The 21311-nt window shown below is 35.5% G+C and overlaps 1 protein-coding gene across 2 annotated transcripts in view; it reads left to right on the forward strand.

Moving 5' to 3' along the window:
• Positions 1 to 19655, forward strand: part of LOC121731562 (NADPH oxidase 4-like) — a 28971-nt gene extending 9316 nt beyond the window's left edge. Inside the window, exons 4-12 of one of the 2 annotated variants that reach the window (XM_042121044.1) lie at positions 4620 to 4717; positions 8422 to 8600; positions 9127 to 9226; positions 10260 to 10355; positions 14023 to 14160; positions 17959 to 18065; positions 18328 to 18450; positions 18708 to 19073; positions 19509 to 19655. In XM_042121044.1, coding sequence (XP_041976978.1) covers positions 4620 to 4717; positions 8422 to 8600; positions 9127 to 9226; positions 10260 to 10355; positions 14023 to 14160; positions 17959 to 18065; positions 18328 to 18450; positions 18708 to 19073; positions 19509 to 19632 — 1331 coding nt within the window. In that variant the 3' untranslated portion in view covers positions 19633 to 19655. The remainder of the gene's footprint in view (positions 1 to 4619; positions 4718 to 8421; positions 8601 to 9126; positions 9227 to 10259; positions 10356 to 14022; positions 14161 to 17958; positions 18066 to 18327; positions 18451 to 18707; positions 19074 to 19508) is intronic. The other variant, XM_042121045.1, reaches the window with a different exon arrangement.
• The last annotated feature ends 1656 nt before the right edge of the window (positions 19656 to 21311 follow it).

A 21311-nucleotide genomic window follows, 5' to 3' on the forward strand; every position in this document is an offset into this window, starting at 1 on the left:
AGGCGTACCATTTATGTTCTTGAGACAAAGGCTAATGACGAGCTCTGTTCTTTATTGCGTTCAGTCTAGGGAGCACAATTCAAATGTGACCTAGCACAATTCCTGCTATACTCGTTTCGCTGAATTTTTAACCTCAATTCGTAAGGAATGGGTATTATAGAAAAATGTAGAGTCGAATTTCATGCTGTTGATGATGAATTATCTCTTAAATATAATACATCATATTTCATTGTTTAATACTTGAATAGTAATGAAATACCTGCAAGCGTGCGGTCCCGTGGCGGCGGAGTAGGCTTTTATATTAAAAAAGGTTTCAATGCGCAGGTAATAAAACATATCAACTCGGCCAATTATATTGAGCAGATGTGGCTTTCTATTAAATCAAATGGCAAAGTTATCTATATAGGAACTGCATATCGACCACCATGGCTATCTGTTAATATATTCATAGACGCATTGACTGATATAATTGGTTGCCTTTCCGGATACGACTACTTGTACATTTTAGGTGATTTTAATATAAATTATTTAAATAGCACCTCAGCACACTACAGAATTTTAGAGGACTTTTTGTCAATTCACCGCTTGCGCCAGTTCACTGCTGAGGCTACACACTTTACTGCCGATACCGAAACTCTACTCGACCTGGTCTGTACTAATGCAGATCTGGACAGAGTCTTGGTAGAACATATACCGGATCTTAGCAGTCATGCGTTCGTTTCTTTCGAAATAGACCTTCCTAGAATTAAGGCTGCAGCAAAAAAGATAGTATATCGACCAATAAAAGACATTGAGCAAAATGATTTTGAATATTTAATGAACACAATCGATTGGCTATACATTCAAAATTTTAATAATATTGACGATATGGTACGAACCTTTAATGATAGTGTTTTGTATGTTTTTGACTTGTTGGCCCCCACTAAAACGCTATATATAAAAGACCGACAATACCCTTGGGTAACATATAATATAAAACAATTAATGAAACGTCGTGATGAGGCTTATAAGCGAGCACGTGTCACTAAGAATGATTCTAACATTAGGTACTATAAGGATCTAAAACAAGAAGTCGTGCGAGCACTGGACAGAGAAAAAACGGCCTACTTTAACACGTATGTTAATGCTAATATTAATCACCCAAAACTCATGTGGAAGCACCTAAAAGACAACCTGAATTTAGACAACAATAAAATGCAATTTACTTTACCTTATTATTTACGTGACCCTAATGTTATAAATAATCATTTTTTGGACATTCCAGGTAACAACACTGTGTCTCCCGCATTGCAAGCCCATTTCGCATCTCATGCTTTTGGCTCGTCCAAATTTCATTTTAATTTGGTGGGTAATTCTGACGTCCTTAAAATCATTAAATCATTAAAGTCCAAGGCGATGGGTGTTGACAATATTAATTTAGACATGCTTTTGATGCTTAGCCGAAACACTAACTGCCTGGATGCAATTACCCACATAATAAACTCGTCAATGGAATTTGGTACCTTTCCTGAAGTATGGCATACCGCTATCGTTAAGCCCTTACCAAAAAATGATAATGTATCGGAGTTAAAAGACCTGCGACCCATCAGCATATTACCATGCTTGTCTAAGATACTCGAGAAGGTAGTTAGTGCCCAGACTAGTAAATATATGGAGGACAATAATATATTACCTTCTGTACAGTCGGGTTATCGTAGACAACATAGTACGACTACTGCTTTACTTGATGTTGTCGATAACATTATCTCGGCACAAGATGCGGGAGAGGTAACAGTGTTAGTCTTGCTTGACTATTCACGTGCATTTGAAACTATAAATATTTCCTTACTTTTATCAAAACTTAAATATTATGGTTTCGACGACAAATCAATAGCCTGGTTCTCTGCTTATTTGCTTAATCGGTTACAGGTAACTGAAATCATCTTAGACGATGGGTCTCCTTTGCGTTCGGATCCGAAGAGGGTAAATAGAGGGGTGCCGCAGGGTTCAGTAATAGGGCCAATAGTATTTTCTTTGTTTTGCGCAGATATAGTTAAATATATTCGTCATTGTAGATTTCATATTTACGCCGATGATATTCAACTATACATAACATTTAAACCTTGTGACGTCATAGAGGCTATAAAAAAGTTGAATGAGGATCTAGATCGGATCAATATGTGGTCTAAAAATAATTCTTTAGTGCTAAACCCTAATAAAACTAAATATATGATCCTAGGAACTAAAGTGCAAATACGTAAAACTGAGATCAATATGCCCTCTATTTGTATTACGGAGGTAAATATCAACAGAGTTGCTGAGGCAAGGAATCTAGGAGTGCTGATAGATGAAGGGCTTAGGTTCGAAAAACATGTAGTGAAAACCGTAAGTAGATGCTTCTATCGCCTGAAAATCCTCTACAAAATAAGAAATTTAATTTCAAAAAAATTACGAGCTGCTCTCTGCGAAACATTAGTCCTCTCTAATTTAAATTATGCGGACGCTGTCATCGGTCCCTGTCTGCTTGCACGCTCTAAACATTACATACAGAAAGTGCAAAACGCATGCGCAAGATTCTGCTGTAATGTGCCTCCGCGCGCCCATGTGTCGCCATACATAAATGACATGAGGTGGCTCAGAATGGATAGTCGCCGGCAACTTCACTTCGCTACCCTGTTGTTTGGTGTGGTGAAATTTAAAACCCCGTCCTACCTCTATGACAAGCTACAGTGGGCTGGCAATAAACAGCTGACCATCACCACTAGGGGATCTGCTTATCTCATGGTCACTCCACATCATCACTCGTCCGCCTTCAGAGGTTGCTTCAAATATATGGCAAGCAAAATCTGGAACAACCTATTGCCACCCTCTCTTCGCGAATTGAAAACCATTTATAATTTTAAGATAAAATTGAAGGATTTCCTATTTCGACAACAAATACCATAGTAGGTGGGCACACGTTTCCTTTTTTTTCCTTTGACACGTTTCCTACATAATATTATCTTTGCGCTTATATTTTATTAATTAAATTTATTAACTTTTGTCTTAATATAAGACAATGCGTTACTTACCTATTGTTTCTCGATCCGAAACATAGTGCCAATGGTAATAGGATTGTTTCACAGACGTTTTCCAGAGACCTAGTCCATTAGAATGCATATTATATTATTATTATTTATTACATCAGATGAGCGCGGTGCATGCGCGGTTTGTGGGTGCAACACCAGTATCGATAGTCTATAATATATATATATATATATATATATGTATGTGTATATATATGTATATATATATATATATATGTATATATATATGTGTATATATATATATATATATATATATATATATATATATATATATATATATATATATATATATATATATATAAATATATGTATGTATATATATATGTATATATATATATATATATTTTTGTTCTACTTTAATTACACACACAAATTATATTTTTATGTATATATTATAATGCTTATATTATTATTTACAGTCAATGTTATCTATTTTATTTATGTTTATAATATTTATTAACTATCTTACACACAACCCATACATTTACTACACATAATATTATAATTATTTATTGTGTGCCTCAAGAGTCAAGACGTAGTCTGTCCAACGCCGACAAAATGGGTCCACAGAATATCAGGGACTGTGGAGCCCACAGTCATGAACCTGAGTGGATTCCACTTCAATAGTTTGGGCATTACACCACCAACCAATTCGTATCTGCGCCTTGCTTAATGCATTATTATGTTTTGTTTTATGGTTATTATTATTTATTTATTTTTTTTCTCTTGCATTGTTGTTGTTGTTTTTTTTTTTTTTTTTTTTTTTTTGTATTTCTGATTACTATCAAGCTACTTGTATTGTGTGGTGTTTTTAAATTTAAATGTACAGAACTTTGTGTAATGTCCAGATTACTGAATAAACGTTTATTTATTTTTTATTTATTTATTTATTTATTTAAATAAAAGGATCGCCTGAGCAACAAACATTTAACATTTAAGGTAAGTATAACGTTTTAGTCTTAAAGTAGGAAAAACTGTGTAAAAGAATTATTCGTCCATTGATTAAAAAAAGACAAGTTTTCTCATTTTTACCAACATATCATCTAACTGTACTTAATTATAATATTTTTTTTAAAGTAGGTAATATATGTAATTGTCAATTCCTATTTCACAGACGTTACTTGACGCGAATCGCGATGCGGCGTGATCCCGTTGTGACCTGACCTTAAGCGGGAGGTATTGCGTGACTTATGCAAATAAAGCATACTCATGCAGATATTAGTTGTGGTGCAAACTAACCAAAATTTGCGTCTGAAAAACCGTCATTACGCAAATTACTACCATGCAATATTAGTTAGCAATATCTCATTCCTAGAAGTTGATTTTTCCTTTTTTCATATACATAATTGAACTATGGAGCCAGAACTTATGCCACCATCGTCAAAATCTTCGTATTTAATGGCAAAATATGAAATTTTTAACTAGCAAGTGGCTAGTTTAGATTTGCACATTGTGTCTACAAGTACCAGCTCTCTCTATTCTCTCTCATGCAGCATGCTAATCCTTACCATTTTGTACCGTATCCAAAGTATATTTACATAATGTTTGTTACAGTAATTCACTCTATATCCCACTTTGTAAACCTGTGGAACTTCTCTCGAAACTACGACGAAGTGAGACAGGAGATAAACATGGCCAAATATAAGAACGAGGTAAGTCATTCACTAATGGACAGCTCATTTTAAAGTCTACTATTATTCGAAACTATCAGAGGAATGTATTCATAGGCAGTTGGCGGACCAACTTAATTTGGTTAGGTTATATCAATCCCGACAGATCACGATTCACGACCGAAATTAACTTGACACAACCCTACCGGACACTCCCAAATAACTTAGGTTTGCTATCTGCCTTTGAATTTTGACAGTAGATTGCCGATTACGTAATCTTCATTGTAGTCTGTAGAAAGCTTATCCGCGATACCATGGACCAGTGATACATAATTATACTAATATTATTATAAGTGCGAAAGTGTCCATCTGTTTGTCTGTTACCTCTTCAAGTAAACAACTCAACCAATTTGGACGCACCATGGGCATGGGCGCAACTTCTGTTTTCTGACTAGCTATCGAAACATTAATACATTTATAGTATCCAATATGTTATTATTGAAATAAAAGTTTCCTTATAGTTATATAAATATTGAACACATTCATTATATTACTAAATAATATGTATTATATAAATCCTTGAGACTACGTAATGTAGTTCCAAGGATTTTAGTACTAATTTCGCGACTGCTTTGCTGAACTTGTAATTACGATTTATGAAAAGTTTTTAATGCTAAAACTCAGCACATGGGCGTAACTAAAAAGTTAAGTTTTTAAGTACCAAATTATTAACTAAGGATGTTGCCCACAAGTTTGTTCAGCCAAACGTTTGTCGTGCTGGAAGTTGGAACCATAGTCCATACCTATATTCTTTCTTCAGATAAAACTGTTTGTCTTTTCGCGACTTAAAGTATATAATATGTCTTAACCAAATCTAACCAAAATCGCTTCAGAGGCTTAAACAATAAACAACATTAAGAGGTAAGAGACAGACACATAAAATACTGCCATATCGATAATGTTACTAGATGCAATCTTGCCGTTTAAAAAACTCCAAGGGTAGATGATTTCTCTTTGGAATATGTTCAGCTTAAAATGGGTTTCACCCATGATTTGGTATTTAAGCTGTACACGGCAGCATTAGTAATCGCATTATCTAACACAGTCAGGCTTTCAACCTTTGATATATGTTTAGCATTTATAGCACTCTATGTTGTTACGTTCCCGTGACCAAGTCAGCTTAAAGCCTCCGTTTAAAAGCTTGGCTCGAATCAAAGGTTCTATTGCCATTTTCCGAGCTAGAACAATGTTTTTTTTTAAATATTCCTTTAATGTTTGGTAAGGACAATATCGACTAATCATCATGTCTAATGAGAGAATTATCAATGCGCCGGATCGGATATCTCTTGCAAAACAAGTCGGTTTATATTATGATTTATGTCCCACTGGGTTTCAAACTCAGAATACAAAAAAAAATTGTTCTGTATTCTGAGGTTCTAAAAAAACTCAGCATTCTACACCTACGTGGGACCTAGTCCTAGACCTACTAAGACTTTGCATAATGCATTCGTTACAATCTAAGTTCTTAGGTCCTAATGTATTGTGAAATCTACAGACATATAGATAGCTGATAGGTAAACCTAATGGGCCGCTTGGGAACACTTTAGGGAGCGTTTGGTCTGCATTCTGTAATACGTCTATGACTTATTACAGCTAAATCGCATAGGTAGTAAGTGGTAACTATATTCAGAAATGGATATTTCATTACCGTACTAAGCTGGGGTTAACACTCGGTCAGGCTTACCGCTTATCTCTGTGTGTCCAGGAATGACCTCATTTCGAGGCTCGTTTAATTGGCTATGCGTGTATGTTTGAGTAATGTTAATGTTAAATCTGTGTCAATTTATTCGCATATTTTACCTTCAAGCTTTGCTTTTACATTTCAAAATGTTAATTGGACTGTATTTTCTGATGTTATTTCGAGTTCTTTGAAAAATATTGCTATTGAAACAAATGGGATTGTTTATCTGGGATTAATAAGAAAGGAGCTCTACCACTTCCCGGACATGATAATATAATATTACTAGATGTCCCGCGCGGCTTCGCCCGCGTAAATTAGGAATTTTACAGAAACCGTTTCCCATAAAAAATATTTCCCCCGTTTTTCCCACATTTTCCTGAATACTTCTCACGAAACCGAAGTCACCACATGTTTCCCTATAAGTTTTGAGGAGTTCCCTCGATTACTTATGGATCCTTCATCAGATCACCACTTTTGTGAATATAATACCAAATTGGGATGATACCCTACATACCAAAATAAAAATTTTGAAAATCGGTTAACAAACGGCGGAGTAATCGTTGAATATAAGAAAACGAACATAACACCTCCCCCATTTTGAAAGTCGGTTAAAATTGTAGCCTATGTGTTATTCTGATGTATAAGCTATATTATTGTAAAGTTTCATTAAAATCCGTTCAGTAGTTTTTGCGTGAAAGAGTAACAAACATCCATACATCCACACATCCATACATTCACACATCCAAACAAACTTTCGCCTTTATAATATTAGTAGGATAGGATAAATGCTAGACTTCTGTTTCTGTCAGTCTGTCTCTCTGTCTGTAATGTCTGTTAGTTGTTAACTCTTCACGCCTAAACCGCTGAAACGATTTTGTTGATATTTAGTTACTTGTTACTACTATACTAGGTACTAGAATAGTAGTAACGTTAACGCTATAAATGACAAAGAATGCTACTATTCTTAGTTAAGTTTTAGTTTGTTTCACACTGAGATGTGAGTTGTGACGAAGCCGTAAAAGTGTATAAACTTGAAAATGGAAAACCATTTATTGCACCGAAGCTGCTAGAAAACGTAGAGCATTACACTGCACAGCGAATGTCCCTTTGTACTGAAATGTGTCTCGTCTTGTCCATACTGATATAATACAATGCGAAAATATGTGTCGTCTGCCTGTCTGTTTCCTCTTCCTGTATAAACCACAGAACAGATTTTGATACTATTTTGGTATGAATTTACTTTCAGTCCCGGGAAAGGATATAGGATACTTTTATCTCGGATTTTTGGGCGTGATCTAGTCTAGTCAATAAAGTTCAACTTTGTTCATGATAAACATTATGCTGACCTATCTTCAGATCTTAACATTATGTTTTAGTTGTAACAAGATCAAAGTGATAAATCAAGGGCAGATTAAGCCGTAGCGTAGACAAAGTCAACACTAACGATATAATTAGATGGCATACACTAACTTGACTTTGATAGATCATGGCATTGACCTTTACGTAACATAGACTTTAAGGAAATACGGAAATTAGTCCTATTGTAATTGTTTTTAAAAATATTGTAGATGTCATGTATCATAGAAGGAGTCCTATTTACTGTTTTGGCCCTTTGATGGCTATCAAAGGGCCAAAACAGTATATAGGACTCTAGATAGAGACATGTCTCTAGAGACATCTCTATCTCGTATTGTGACTATTCATAAAGTTTAAGGGAGTAGAAATGGACTAATATTAGCTAGTTCAACAGTCGATACTCCTTTTTACCCAGCGTCCGTACCTTGGTAGAGAGTAAAGACTAATGACATAAAAACTTAAACATATCTACAATTTACACCATAAAGTTAATATACCTACCGGAAAGGTATATTAACTTTATGCTTTAGACTAAACTTTAGAGTGCATACTACATACATTAAAGAATATAATGACTGTACTACACAATATACTTATTATACAATAAACGTATTAGAAAACCTTTAATTTAATAAGCCTTACTTTTTAGAGCCCGTTCCTACTCTTGATGAGTGTACCCGGCATAACGGGGGTGAGTATGCTCGCGATTGTACTGAGCATGGGGGTGACGTCATCCCGGTACCTGCGCCGGCGACTGTACAACGTGTTCTGGTACACCCACCAGCTCTACCTCCCTTTCCTGCTGCTGCTCATGATACATCCGCTGAGGTGAGTGTTAAAGATGATGAAGAACAATTAGTAACGACTAACGAGTTCGGAGTTAGTTACTGCAGTCAAAGCCAGAGCTCTAGCTAGTATCCAGTGTCCTGAAAAACCTTTCTTAACCGGCTGATATTTGAAACAGTCGTTAGACACTGTATTAATCGATACAAACATACATACCTAAAGCGCCTTTTGACAAAGAATTTGATCGTTTACAAGGCACTTAAAGTACGTTTATGGAATAGGTATACATTTTCCTTCATTGATATATTTTACTCGCGCACGAATACTTTGAGACAGCAAATTAATAGCAAATATCAAAAGGTGATATAAAATTTTGCACTCCTATGCTTAAGTTATAAAAATTAGAAATATTATATTCGTGCGTGAATTCAGCAACGGATAAAATCTACGTAATCCGCCTTCGCACTTTAGTTTGTACATCACACGGTACATTTGATAATGTCATCATGATGCAGATGTTAAAAGTTTTAACTTTGATCTTATGATAAAACCATTTTAACAATTTCAGCGGTGTTCTCAAAGAAGAGGTGCTAGATAAAGAGAGTAAAGACTCAACGATTTTATACGAGGCTAGTAAATCACCAAAATTCGTCGCCATACATTCTATGGTGAGTTTTCTGAGAATTCTTATCACTTTTAATGTAACTGAATCTCGGCCAGCAATAAAATACAATAGTCATCTGTCATCGCTTAAATCTCGATATATTGACTTTATCACTGAGATCACTGAGATCAACTCTATCACTGAGAGTAGAGTATATCTAATATAACTACAGTAACCTTACAAAAAACGTATAGAATTTAGGTTTTTCCGTAGATTTTTCCCTTGTAAACATGAATTTTATTATTAGAAAGTTTTGAACTTTCTTCTTCTTTTTTTTATATTATTTATCTTTCTGTGTACTTTTAGTTATTATAACATCCTTATATTATATAATTTTTCCCTGAAATCTTTAGCAATGAATTCAGTACCTACAGAAGAAAATTCTCAAAGGTCTCTTCTCATTTCTTTCGCTTTTGATTTTTGACCTTTTGCGCTCTTCAAAACTCATTAGTTTTCGTCAACTAAGGGGAACTCCCCTAATTTTAGGTAGCACATAAGCAAGCTCTATATAGTCTAGACGCACTCACATTACCATAAGGTGTAGGTTTAATATTAAATTATGTACGAGCACTTCGGTAAGGGCTCTTACGGCGACATGTCTTCCAATTAGACCTCGTTAAGAGTGATTGTTGAATTTTATGTAACGTTATAGAGGCGTTATGAATATTAATATTACGGAATTTCAGGGACATTTTTATTAAAATAAGTAGCAACTTGTTTATCTACCTAGATATTTAGATAATAAAAAGTTTGTAGGAACATTATGTCATAGGTTATTTTTTATTAGAAATTTTGAAGTGAATTCCTGAGCTGTGTCTGATCCTTAACGGACAATTTGACTTTCTTTGAGGTAAAAATATAGGAAAAAGTGCAGAAACTGAGGAGTGGGGTAGCAAGTTTACGAATTACAACTAAAAATAATAATGTAAAATTCAAATTGTCCCGAAGATATCGCTTTTGAAAAAGTTGAACTAACTGCTAACGCCTAGAGTTTAGTGAGATTAGGTATTATTATTTTATTATCATGTTATTTTCAGACTTGGCTGTGGATGGCTGTGCCACTAACTTGCTTCTGCGTGGATTTGCTGTGGAGGATATTCTCAAGAAATCTTTGCAATGTTAAAATATTAAACGTAAGTTTACCTCTCTATTCCTCTAATAACATATTGCTAGTCTTTAATACCTCGATCGTGGGAATCGCGGACACAATAGATATGCAATTGTTATCCCGGGTCACAGTGTTTATTGTAGCCCAAAAAACGGACATCGTCTTTTTATTTGTTAATTCGATAATTAACGCTTAAAAAGTACTAAAAATTTAAAAATATTTAGTATTTTTTAAGCTTTGACAACTATAGTTACTTCGCAGAATTTGTTCCTTGTTAGCAACACGATCGAACAGTGTAATAAAAAAACAAAGTTCACGAATCCCGCGAATCCCGGATTTTTTAAAGTCATAGAACTCAAAAGTCCCACGGGTTAGGGATTTGGTATTTTTACTATTGGTAGTGGTGATGATTACCTTTCATATAAAGTAACATGCGCTTTCGACATCGACTTAGTTCAGTCAGAAAAAAATAAAAACTGAAAATCGATTTTCTTCGTTTTCATGGCCCCCATAAGTGATAACCGACTAAAAAAGGGTTCATAATGTAGCTTTTTGTATGTCCTACAAGTATTATATCACATGTTTTTTTCTAATCTGTACCAATTTTGAAATATAATAACTTTTCACTTTTTTATGAACGCGGGATTGGGATTTTCTTTTCGAGATAATTCAAAAACTATTAAAGCGAGACAGACACCTGGGTGTTTTACTCGGGGATTTGTAATTAAGTACTCTTTCGAATTAATAAATAAAAAGACGATGTCCGTTTTTTGGGCTACAATAAACACTGTGCGGGTGCGCCGCTTGGGAGTTGAGGGGGGTTGATGACGCCTAAAAAGATTACTGAAGTTCGGTAACATAGCTTCACTGCATTGGTAAATTTTAACATGATATTTTGCACTAAGAACTTAAAAGTATTTTTTCGATCACTGTATTTTCTAATCAAGAACTTAAAAAGAAATTAAATCAATAGTGAGAGAACTGAGAGATTGATCATAGGCAGAACTACGTGAGTTTGTCGGGTCTGGACAATATAAGTATCACGACTAAAACTGACATCACCTGACCAAATCACGAAAGTTCCCCATCCTGCAATGATGAAATACTCAAACCAGATAATATGTTACTACCGCGCGCGTTGTGAAGCTTCAAATACGGCCCAATTGGGCCGTCTGTTGTTTAGTCTGCATCGAGCGTAGTCACGAATGTGCCGCGTCTTGTCTTACCTAAATAAATTGAAAATGACGTCGTGAGTGTATCGAAAATGTACCAATTATGACTCGAAAGTAAACAAAACACATGGAATCTCTTACCACATGTCTTGATTGCAATAAATACCTCGACTATTTACATTTTCAATTATTTTTTCGAACAATCTGGAAAAATCGAATTTTCGTCATAGCTCAGGCGAAGAAAGAGACAGCGATACGATTCGACGTTTAAAATAGAACTGTCTCTTTTACGTAAATGGTTTTTCGTATCTTTTGTTTCACTCATCTGTCAAATTTGTCAATGTCTGCAATTTTGAATTTGAAAATTGTTCGGAAGAGATTTAAGCCGGAAAATAGTATGGACGTAACATATCTGTATAAGTACAATATCATCCTGTGAATCAATTGCAGTCCATAATACAATTATCTCTAGGGCAATCCCAGCAACCTATATTTATAGTCGGCGCCATGGGCGGATATAGACCGGGAGCCATCCAGTATTAATTACAACGACCGATTACAGCGTAATTGCATTACGAATATTGTTGGAACGCGGCTCATCACAACAAAGCCATTATAATCTCTAGCTGTTGTAACTGTATACAGGAAACCACGGCCCTGAGCAAAAATCAGTTTTCTATGGAAATGACAGGCGATGTACGAAAACGATTTCTAAAAGACTTTTAGTGAGGTTCTCTTCACTTCCCAAGTTTTTAGGGTTCCGTAGCCAAATGGCAAAAAACGGAACCCTTATAGATTCGTCATGTCTGTCTGTCTGTCTGTCCGTCCGTATGTCACAGCCACTTTCCTCCGAAACTATAAAAGCTATAGTATTGAAAATTGGTAAGTAGATGTAGTCTGTAAACCTCATTAAGATTTTGATACAAAAATGGAAAAATTATTACAAATTTTAGGAGTCCCCATAGGTACAACTGAAACAAATTTTTTTTTCATCTTACCTATACGTGTGGGGTATCTATGGATAGGTCTTCAAAAATCATATTGAGGTTTCTAATGTCATTTTTTTCTAACCTGAATAGTTTGCGAGATAAACTCTTCCAAAGTGGAAAAATTTGTGTCCCCCCCCCTCTAACTTCTAAAGTAGGGGTATCATGAGTCTACAAATAATATATAATGTACATTACTATAAAAACTACCAACGAAAATTGGTTTGAAAGAGATCTAGCAAGTAGTTTTTTTTATACGTCATAAATGGTAAACCTTAAATTAATTTTTATTAAATCAACTGAAATATGAAAATAAATCAAAAACCTTTTAATTTCATTAAAATAAACCTTATTACTGCTGCGGAACCCTTCATGGGCGAGTCCAACTCGCACTTGGCCCCTTTTTTAGGGTTCCGTACCTCAAAAGGAAAAAACGGAACCCTTATAGGATCACTTTGTTTTTAAAAGTGCCTGTAAGGCCCACAATCGTTTTTCACTTTGCACGTTGGGCTATTCGAAAACCATGATGGCCACTATGATGGGAATTGGGATTTGGGAAGCTCTAAAGTCTATACCAGGGGTCACCAAATGGCGGACCGTGGTCCGCATCCGGACCGCCGACCCATTGTGTGCGGACCAAGCATGTTCGAAGATGATCTTCGTTCATCTTATGACTTCAACATCTCCAGGATTTAATGTTCTTCTTATGACTTCAACATCTCCAGGATTTAATGTCAATATCTATAGCTTGCACCAATACTTCTATAATCTATATCTATAGATATCTAAAAATACCTTTGTAATTTCCGTAGTTACCTTTGTTTAATTTTTTTTTTTTTATATTTAAAAATGTGTGGATTGCGAAGGTCCTTTTATGTCTTAAAACGGACCTCGAGTGAAACTAATTGGTGACCCCTGGTCTATACAATATGCACAAATCACTCAAAATCACTTAAAAGTAGTATTTCCGGACCAATACGACCTGCAAACCTTCAAGAAGAGAGCGTATTCCCTCTTAAAAGGCCGGCAAGCGGTAAAGCATTAGCAGCTCTTTTGATGTTACCAGTGTCCAATGTCCATGGGCGACGGTTGTTGCTTTCCATCAGGTGACCCGCTTGCTAGTTTGTCCCTTTATTTTATAAAAAAAATATAATTAAAAAGCTTGCAAAGCCCTTGAAACACTTCTCGCGTATGGGCGTTTACCATAGAGCTACCCGCCTCTTCGCTTCTCCTTTTTAGGCCTGTAAGTGTAAAGCCATACGCTTATGTAATATATTAAACATATTAAAATATATTAATAGAGGTGCAAAAATTGACACAACAACGTGTCTGTTTGTGTTTGTCCGTGGCATCGTAGCATACAAACGAGTGGACCGATTTCGATCTAGTTTTGTTTTGTTGGAAAGCAGAAATGGAGAGTGAGTAGTGACTAGCTCCGTGGTAGACTTAGTAATAACCTCGCTTCCTGCTGAGGTTTATCTAATTAGAGTTTTTATTGTTTTTTTTTCTTAATTTACTGTCTTGTTTCTTTCAGGTGAGTCACATGTCAGGTCGCACCATCAGCGTCAACATGAGTTGCCCCGCGCAGTTCTCTTGCCGCATCGGCCAGTATGTGTTAGTACAGTGTACTGACATCTCTGCTATAGAGTGGCATCCCTTTACTGTTGTTAGGGTAAGTAATAGATACAATGCTATTGCATAGCTTTTATCTCGGGCTTTGAGCGCGGCGACCCAATCAAGAAATTTCGACTTTCGTAACGAAAAACACCTAACATTCGTCTAACGTCGTTTCAGTTCGGCAGACTTCGGTACGGTGTTTGTGTGCGTATGCAAATTACAATTGCATTTAAGTTGATAAAAATGCTAAGCATTAGCTTTACCGCGGCAATCACCGAGTGCCAACTGCCACACGTATTTTTCATGTTACAGTCAACCACACATTCCCACCACTGCTGTAATGCCAGGATCAGTAGCGGTTTTGAAAATTTTAACCGACTTCTAATAAGGAGGAGGTTATATTCTGTTCGTCTGTTTATATTTTGGAACGAAGTTCCTTATCGCGCGTTGCGAAAGGAGGCTAGACGGAAAAAGTTGTAACGACATGTCACAAAAGTGTCGGTATATTAAAACTAGAGCAAAAATGCTATAGCTTTGTCTCTTTTTTTGTTTTTGTTTTTTTTATATAACTTCGTTCCATACGGGTGTCAGTTGACATCTCTCAAGTTTTTTATGTATTCGTAATTCCAAGTTATTTTTGGTGCAGGTTATAAATACCGTTTTATATCCCTGCATTTTCGAATCTCACGCAGCTTAGAATTTAGATTGTTGTAAAATTCAAGTTGCAAATACGATTCTCGGTAGTCGGTACAATTAATTGTCAGCGGTAAATTGCTACGGCCGAGGTATTTCGCATGCAGACCATTTCGAGTTATCCCTTGGACCTCTATGTCGAGGACATAAGGATCAATGCTGTTATACTATACTTCAATGGTATAGTTTACCAGGTGCCCTATGTAATATTACATACTATGATTATGAGCTAAACAATTATTATTGTTTAGCTCATAATCATAGTATGTAATATCAATATCGATAATAATAACAATATCCTTTATATTTTGTAAGTTGTGACTTGTGAGAGCACTATAAATAATAAATGTTCAATTGACTCTACGAAGTGGATAGAGTTTCGGTAAAATCATCATCTCGACCCTGTTAGGACAAAACGCTTTATCCTGTAACACGTCAACTTTTAAAAATGGGTTTAATTTGTAGCTCGTTACCAAATTTTATTTCTGGTTTCTATATGAGCTGATTATTTATCTATACTAATATTATAAATGCGAAAGTATCTCTGTCTGTCTGTCTGTCTGTCTCGCTTTCACGCCAAAACTACTGAACCGATTGCAATGAAATTTTGTACACAGTTATTCTAGAGTCTGAGAAAGGACATAGGCTACATTTTGATGTGGGAGAATATCTTATTTCCATGAAAATATCGATGAAAATTAATTCGCATTGCGCGTGGCCAGCGCTCATCCCGGGGGTCCTGGGTTCGAGTCCCGCAGGCGGAACAAAAAGTATTCAATGTTCCTGGGTCTTGGATGTGTATTAAAATAATATTTCAAGAATCTTAAATATATTTTATGTATAATATTATAAAAAATCCAGAAATATATCGATGCAATGAACATTTTAGTTCTAATACGATGCAACAGATGGCGTTTTATTTTTTACTTCATTGTAACATAGAACTAATCATACTTATTAGTTATTATGTTTTTGTTTATAGTTTTTAATACGTTAGAATATTATGTTTAATAATATTATCACTTGGTATAGTAATAATCAATCTATCTTATCTTATAGAACTCCTACTGCATTTCTAAGGAGTTCGAGTGTACCGTGTTGGCCTATATTCCATCCAGAAAATATATCAATGCAATCAACATTTTAATTTTAATATATGAAATCAGATGGCGCTTTATTTTTTACTTCATTATTGTAACAGAACTAATCATACCTACTTTATTATATATTATTGTTTTTATTCATAACTAGCTGTTGCCCGCGACTTCGTCTGCGTGGACTTTAGTTTATAGCGTGCGGTGTCAACAAAATTTGTGTCAAATTTAAAAACTTTTTAAAACCCTGGTAAGTGGTACCCCTCTTAGGGCCGCGCAGCGCGATACACCGGAATGGCAGCGCTGAAAGTGCTCGCCTCGCCGCTGCCATTCCGGTGTAGCGCGGCCCTTAATTAATCAAAATACCCAAAAACAGCTGTGCAGTGTGCACATAATCTATACTAATATTATAAATGCGAAAGTATCTCTGTCTGTCTGTCAGTCTTGCTTTCACGCCAAACGCCAAAACTACCGAACCGATTGTAATGAAATTTCGTATACAGATAGTCTAAAGCCTGAGAAAGGACATAGGCTACTTTTTTACTGGAAAAAGGGTTGTAAGGGTCGTAAATTTGTTCAAAAAATTCATAATAGATGGCGCCGTGCGTCTTCTACATCACGCTGACGCTTGCTCAAAAGTCTTTCTATAAGAGGTGGTATCATCTTACATTTAAGTCTCGATTTTTTTCGATTGTTATATCTATTCTACGGTATTAAATAACTCAGTACTTTATCTGTGCAGGCAGTGACGTAACCTTAAGACCAAATTTCACCAACGACTGTTAAAGTTAATGCTCGAATTAGTATCACGTTAGCTGTTTCGTTTTTCATATGAATGAAAGAGAAGACAGGACATTTTAAAAAGCTGTTAACACTAACAGACGTTGGTGAAATTGGGGCTAAACCTATCAATGATAAATAGTTTATGAGTAAAGTTGTGTAATTGGGGGGCTAAATAAGCTTTAAAATTTGGCTTACTTTACTTTTACTTTACTTTACTTTTGACACCAATTTTGTTGACATCGCGCGCTATAAACTGAAGTCCATGCGGACGAAGTCGCGGGCAACAGCTAGTTATAAAATATACTTATACAATTTTAGAACATTATTTTATCGTATTTTTTTTAATTATCTTAAAATATTATAAAAACATGTTTTGTCATGATGGTAACACAGCTTGCAGCGTTTTGCAAAAATTGTTATCCTACTACGGGTACAAAACGCTGCAAAAATATTTCATCCACATTTAGGGTTACAGCAAAATGATACATGGAATATTTCGGTTAAAAACTTGTCTTCAATTGTTTGGGTTCAATCAATACAAAGCTTACATCAAGTAGATAAATTAAGACTATACTAGCTGACCCAGCAAACGTTGTTTTGCCATATAAACCGGGGATGAACAATGATTAAACTTTTAAAATAAAATGGCTATAAAAAATTGGGGTTGGTGATAAAAAAGTAAAAAATTTAGGTTTGTATGTATTTTAAACCACATTATAAAAATGTAAAAACAAAAAATTTCGTCCAAAAATTAAAAAAAAAAAATTAAGGGTGAACAACCCTTATTACTTAGGGATATGAAAAATAGATGTTGGCCGATTCTCAGACCTACTCAATATGCTCACAAAATTTCATGAGCATCGGTCAAGCCGTTTCGGAGGATACCCGGGATGCAGTATTTTGTCTAAATCTAAAAACTCTACACATTAGTCAAAATCGGTGTCTTGGCCATTTTGTTTTCGTCATGATATGGGCTTTGAACTTAATATATACTTTTCTGTTGTACTTACAAACTTTTATTTTATTAAAATGGCCAGGCCACCGGTTTTGACTAATGTGTAGAGTTTATAGATTCTTCTCGTACGGCTGACACATTATATTATTATCACATATTTTGCCGCGCTATAGTGTAAAATTAAGGTTTTTAAATTTAGGGCTGAGTCTGTAACGTTAGAAACTTGGCTCTACATGAGATCTCACTACTTTTTGACACCACGAACTATATGTTCTCATCTTGGCAACATTTTTACATAAAAATGTTTTTGGTGGGATATTTTTTCCAGCTACCCACACGCGACAAGAAAAAATTTACGCTATGGATTAAAGTGAAGGGGGATTGGACTGAAGCACTAGAAAAGTGTCTGTTAGAAAAATGCGGAAATGAACTAAGGTTAGTATCGTACAGATTATCTCCCCCTTTTAGAAATCTATCTGAGACCCGTGGGCCGTGGCCCGTGACATAATATTAACGTTAAAATTTTGATGGTTACAATTTTGATACAACCCCTTTTTGTGATTTTATGGTCACCTATATGTACTGTGGCCAAGTTAATAAGCGTCGATGCGTTAACAGACCCACACCCTTGAGTCACAAACTTTGTACTAAAACCGCATTAAAATCCGCCCGATAATACAAAGTTGAAATGTTTTAGTGTACTTATAGATGGGCCGTACTGCAGCCCCATGGAGGGCGTGTGTGCGAGCGAGACGGCGATATGCGTCGCCGCCGGCGTCGGGATCACACCCTATGTGGGTGTATTGGAGCAGATTCTCAGGTTAGACAGAATTAGTGAAAAAGTCTTCGTAGAGTCAAATTCTCAAAAATGGCGAGAAGGACCATCAAGAGCACCATTTAAAAGAACGTTGAAGTACTTAATACAGATAAATAAATATATACATTTCATATCTCTCAATCTTTGCATATATTATGAAAGACGAGGCGTGATACCGCGAGAGATTATTAGCAGTTACCCCGAAGGGGATCTCATCGATCTACCGAGATATATTTTAATTTGATCATATTAAATTCCAGATTTCCAAGAAACCGATTGCCCGGCAGAATCCACCTCATATGGATAGTGAGACACGAATCAGAGATAACTTGGCTCGCAGACTTGGCTGAGAGGACTATCGCACAAACGCGCAACGCCAACAGGCCAGATAGGCTACATTTGGAGTTCTACGTCACTGGAAATACCGCCCAAGTGACGGTAGACGAGAAAGGCAACAACCACATAGTGAGCGACGAGAGGAAGATACTTTTGACCCCCAGTCGGGGGCGAAAAGTTGACGAGGAGGGTGGGGTGGTGAAAAAATATCCCCTGGTGGGATGCAGGCTAAAACGCGGGAGGCCGCATTGGGACCGAGTATTTGGATATTGGGTGCATTTATATCCTGGGTAAGTTTATTGTCCTGATTGTAAAAAAAGTTGTGAGATTGGATTTAAGACCTTAGTGAACAAATTCCATAAAACGTGGTTAATCTACTTACCAAACTTAAAAAAAAAGAAAATAGTCTTATATCCATATGCTTAGACGATAGAAGAAGGTATAGACTACAGAGATTAGAGACTCTTAAGTCTTAGTCCAAATGGTACTCGATTTCAACAAGACGACCAAATATAAATTCCAGTGTCAATGTACCTACCTCCAACAGCTCCAGCGTAGAGCTGCATTTTTTTAACCTTTTAAATTACTTGCCCTCTCTTGACCCATTGCAAGTAAATAAAATTAGCAGTAGGCGGTCGTGGCCTACAAGTTGAATAACACTGCCTAAAAAGCGCCATAGCGATTTCTTTCCTGTAGCTATTTTCTGTACTCATTATTTTCTACAGGCATCATCTGAACCTGTACTGCTGCGGACCAAAGAAACTAGTGAGGCTGTTGAGGAGTAAGAGCAAGTACATGTCACGGACTACCACCACCAAATTCACCTTCGTCCACGAGGCGTTCTCCTGACTGTAATAAATGTCTATAATATTTGGTTTTGTTTTATTACATCTTACAAATTAATAATTATTATCAACCAAGGAACTACTTTTCATTGTGGTAAGAAATAAGATACCTAGGTTAGGTAAATTAAAGAACCACTGAACTAATGAATGGCTTATAATTAACTGATCACCAGAAATAGTTACATTTCACAGACAAAAATAGTAAACGATCACCAAAATACAGACCACCATTTTAATGTAAAATGATAACCAAAGATTTAACATCTTAAAACCAAAAATAGTAAATGATCACCAAAATAAGTAAATGATCACCAAAATTAGTAAACGATCACCAACATTATACTAGCATTTTAAAGTAAAATGACCACCAAAATTAGTAAATGATCAACAACATTATACTAGCATTTTAATGTAAAATGATCACCAAAGATTTACTATCTCGCTATCCTATTTATGCAAAATTACTCCAAATAAATCATTGTTATTTAAACCAAAGTATGAACGATCACCAACATTATACGTTAGTATTTTAATGTAAAATTATAACCAAATATATTTTTATTTAGCAAATATTATCCTATTAAAGAGAAGACAGATAGACGGACAGACAGACATCGAAGTCTTCGTAAAAGAGTCCCGTTTGTACCCTTTGGATACGGAACCCTAAAAATGGGACTCTATTACTGAGACTTCGATGTCTGTCCGTCTGTCTTTCTCTAGGGCCTAGGCTGTATCTCAAGAACCGGTCCAGCTAGACTTCTAAAATTTCACAGATTGAGTATATCTGTTGCCGCTATAATAACAAGTACTAAAACAAACTAAAATTATTATTTAAGGGGGGCTTCCATACAACAAACGTTATTTTTTGGCCTTTTTTGCTCGATATCAATAATGGCAAGTTGGCACGTTGATATTTTCGCAAAGGCCTTGATTATATTATGTTGCCTTCAATAATTAGGTAATAATAATGATAAAAAAAATATTCAAAAGGGGCTCCCATACAAAAACACAATTTTAGGTCTAATTTTGTTCTATAACGGTACAGAAACCCTCCATGTCCGACTCACACTTGGCCGACTATTTTGTTAATAATATGCTTACATGTTTTGTCAATCGTAGTGATCGTAGTGATATTTTATTTGGACAGAAATATCGCATTGATTTGCTCACAAGGATTTGGTGATCATTTACTATATTTGGTGATCATTTACTATATTTGGTGATCATTTACTATAGTTGGTGGTCATTTACTATATTTGGTGATCAATTACTTTATTTGGTGATCATTTACTATATTTGGTATTCGATTACAATTTGAAATGTTGTCATGACTAAAATAGCTGGTAGTATTGCAATTTTAGACTTTATTTTTTTGGTGTTTCGACCGACTTCAAATAATGAAGACTGTAGTATGTACAGAAATAGTTGAGATTTAGACGAATTCTGAAAAAGGCACTATTATAGAGTAAGAGTTATTTAATACGTTTTAGTTCATATTATTATTGTTTTTACCTTGGAAGTCGGTTTAAATTTTTTGTTAAAAATAATAATGGTAAACAAGTTTAGGGTATCAGTGCATTTTTGGTGGTCATTATATTTGTTCCCCTAATGAATTACACACCTTTGCGTCGCCATAGACTAACATGAGAGAGGTCTTGAGAAGACTATAGCAGTTACTGTTGT

This window comes from Aricia agestis, chromosome 11 (assembly GCF_905147365.1).
Source record: "Aricia agestis chromosome 11, ilAriAges1.1, whole genome shotgun sequence".
Classification (NCBI taxonomy): domain Eukaryota; kingdom Metazoa; phylum Arthropoda; class Insecta; order Lepidoptera; family Lycaenidae; genus Aricia; species Aricia agestis.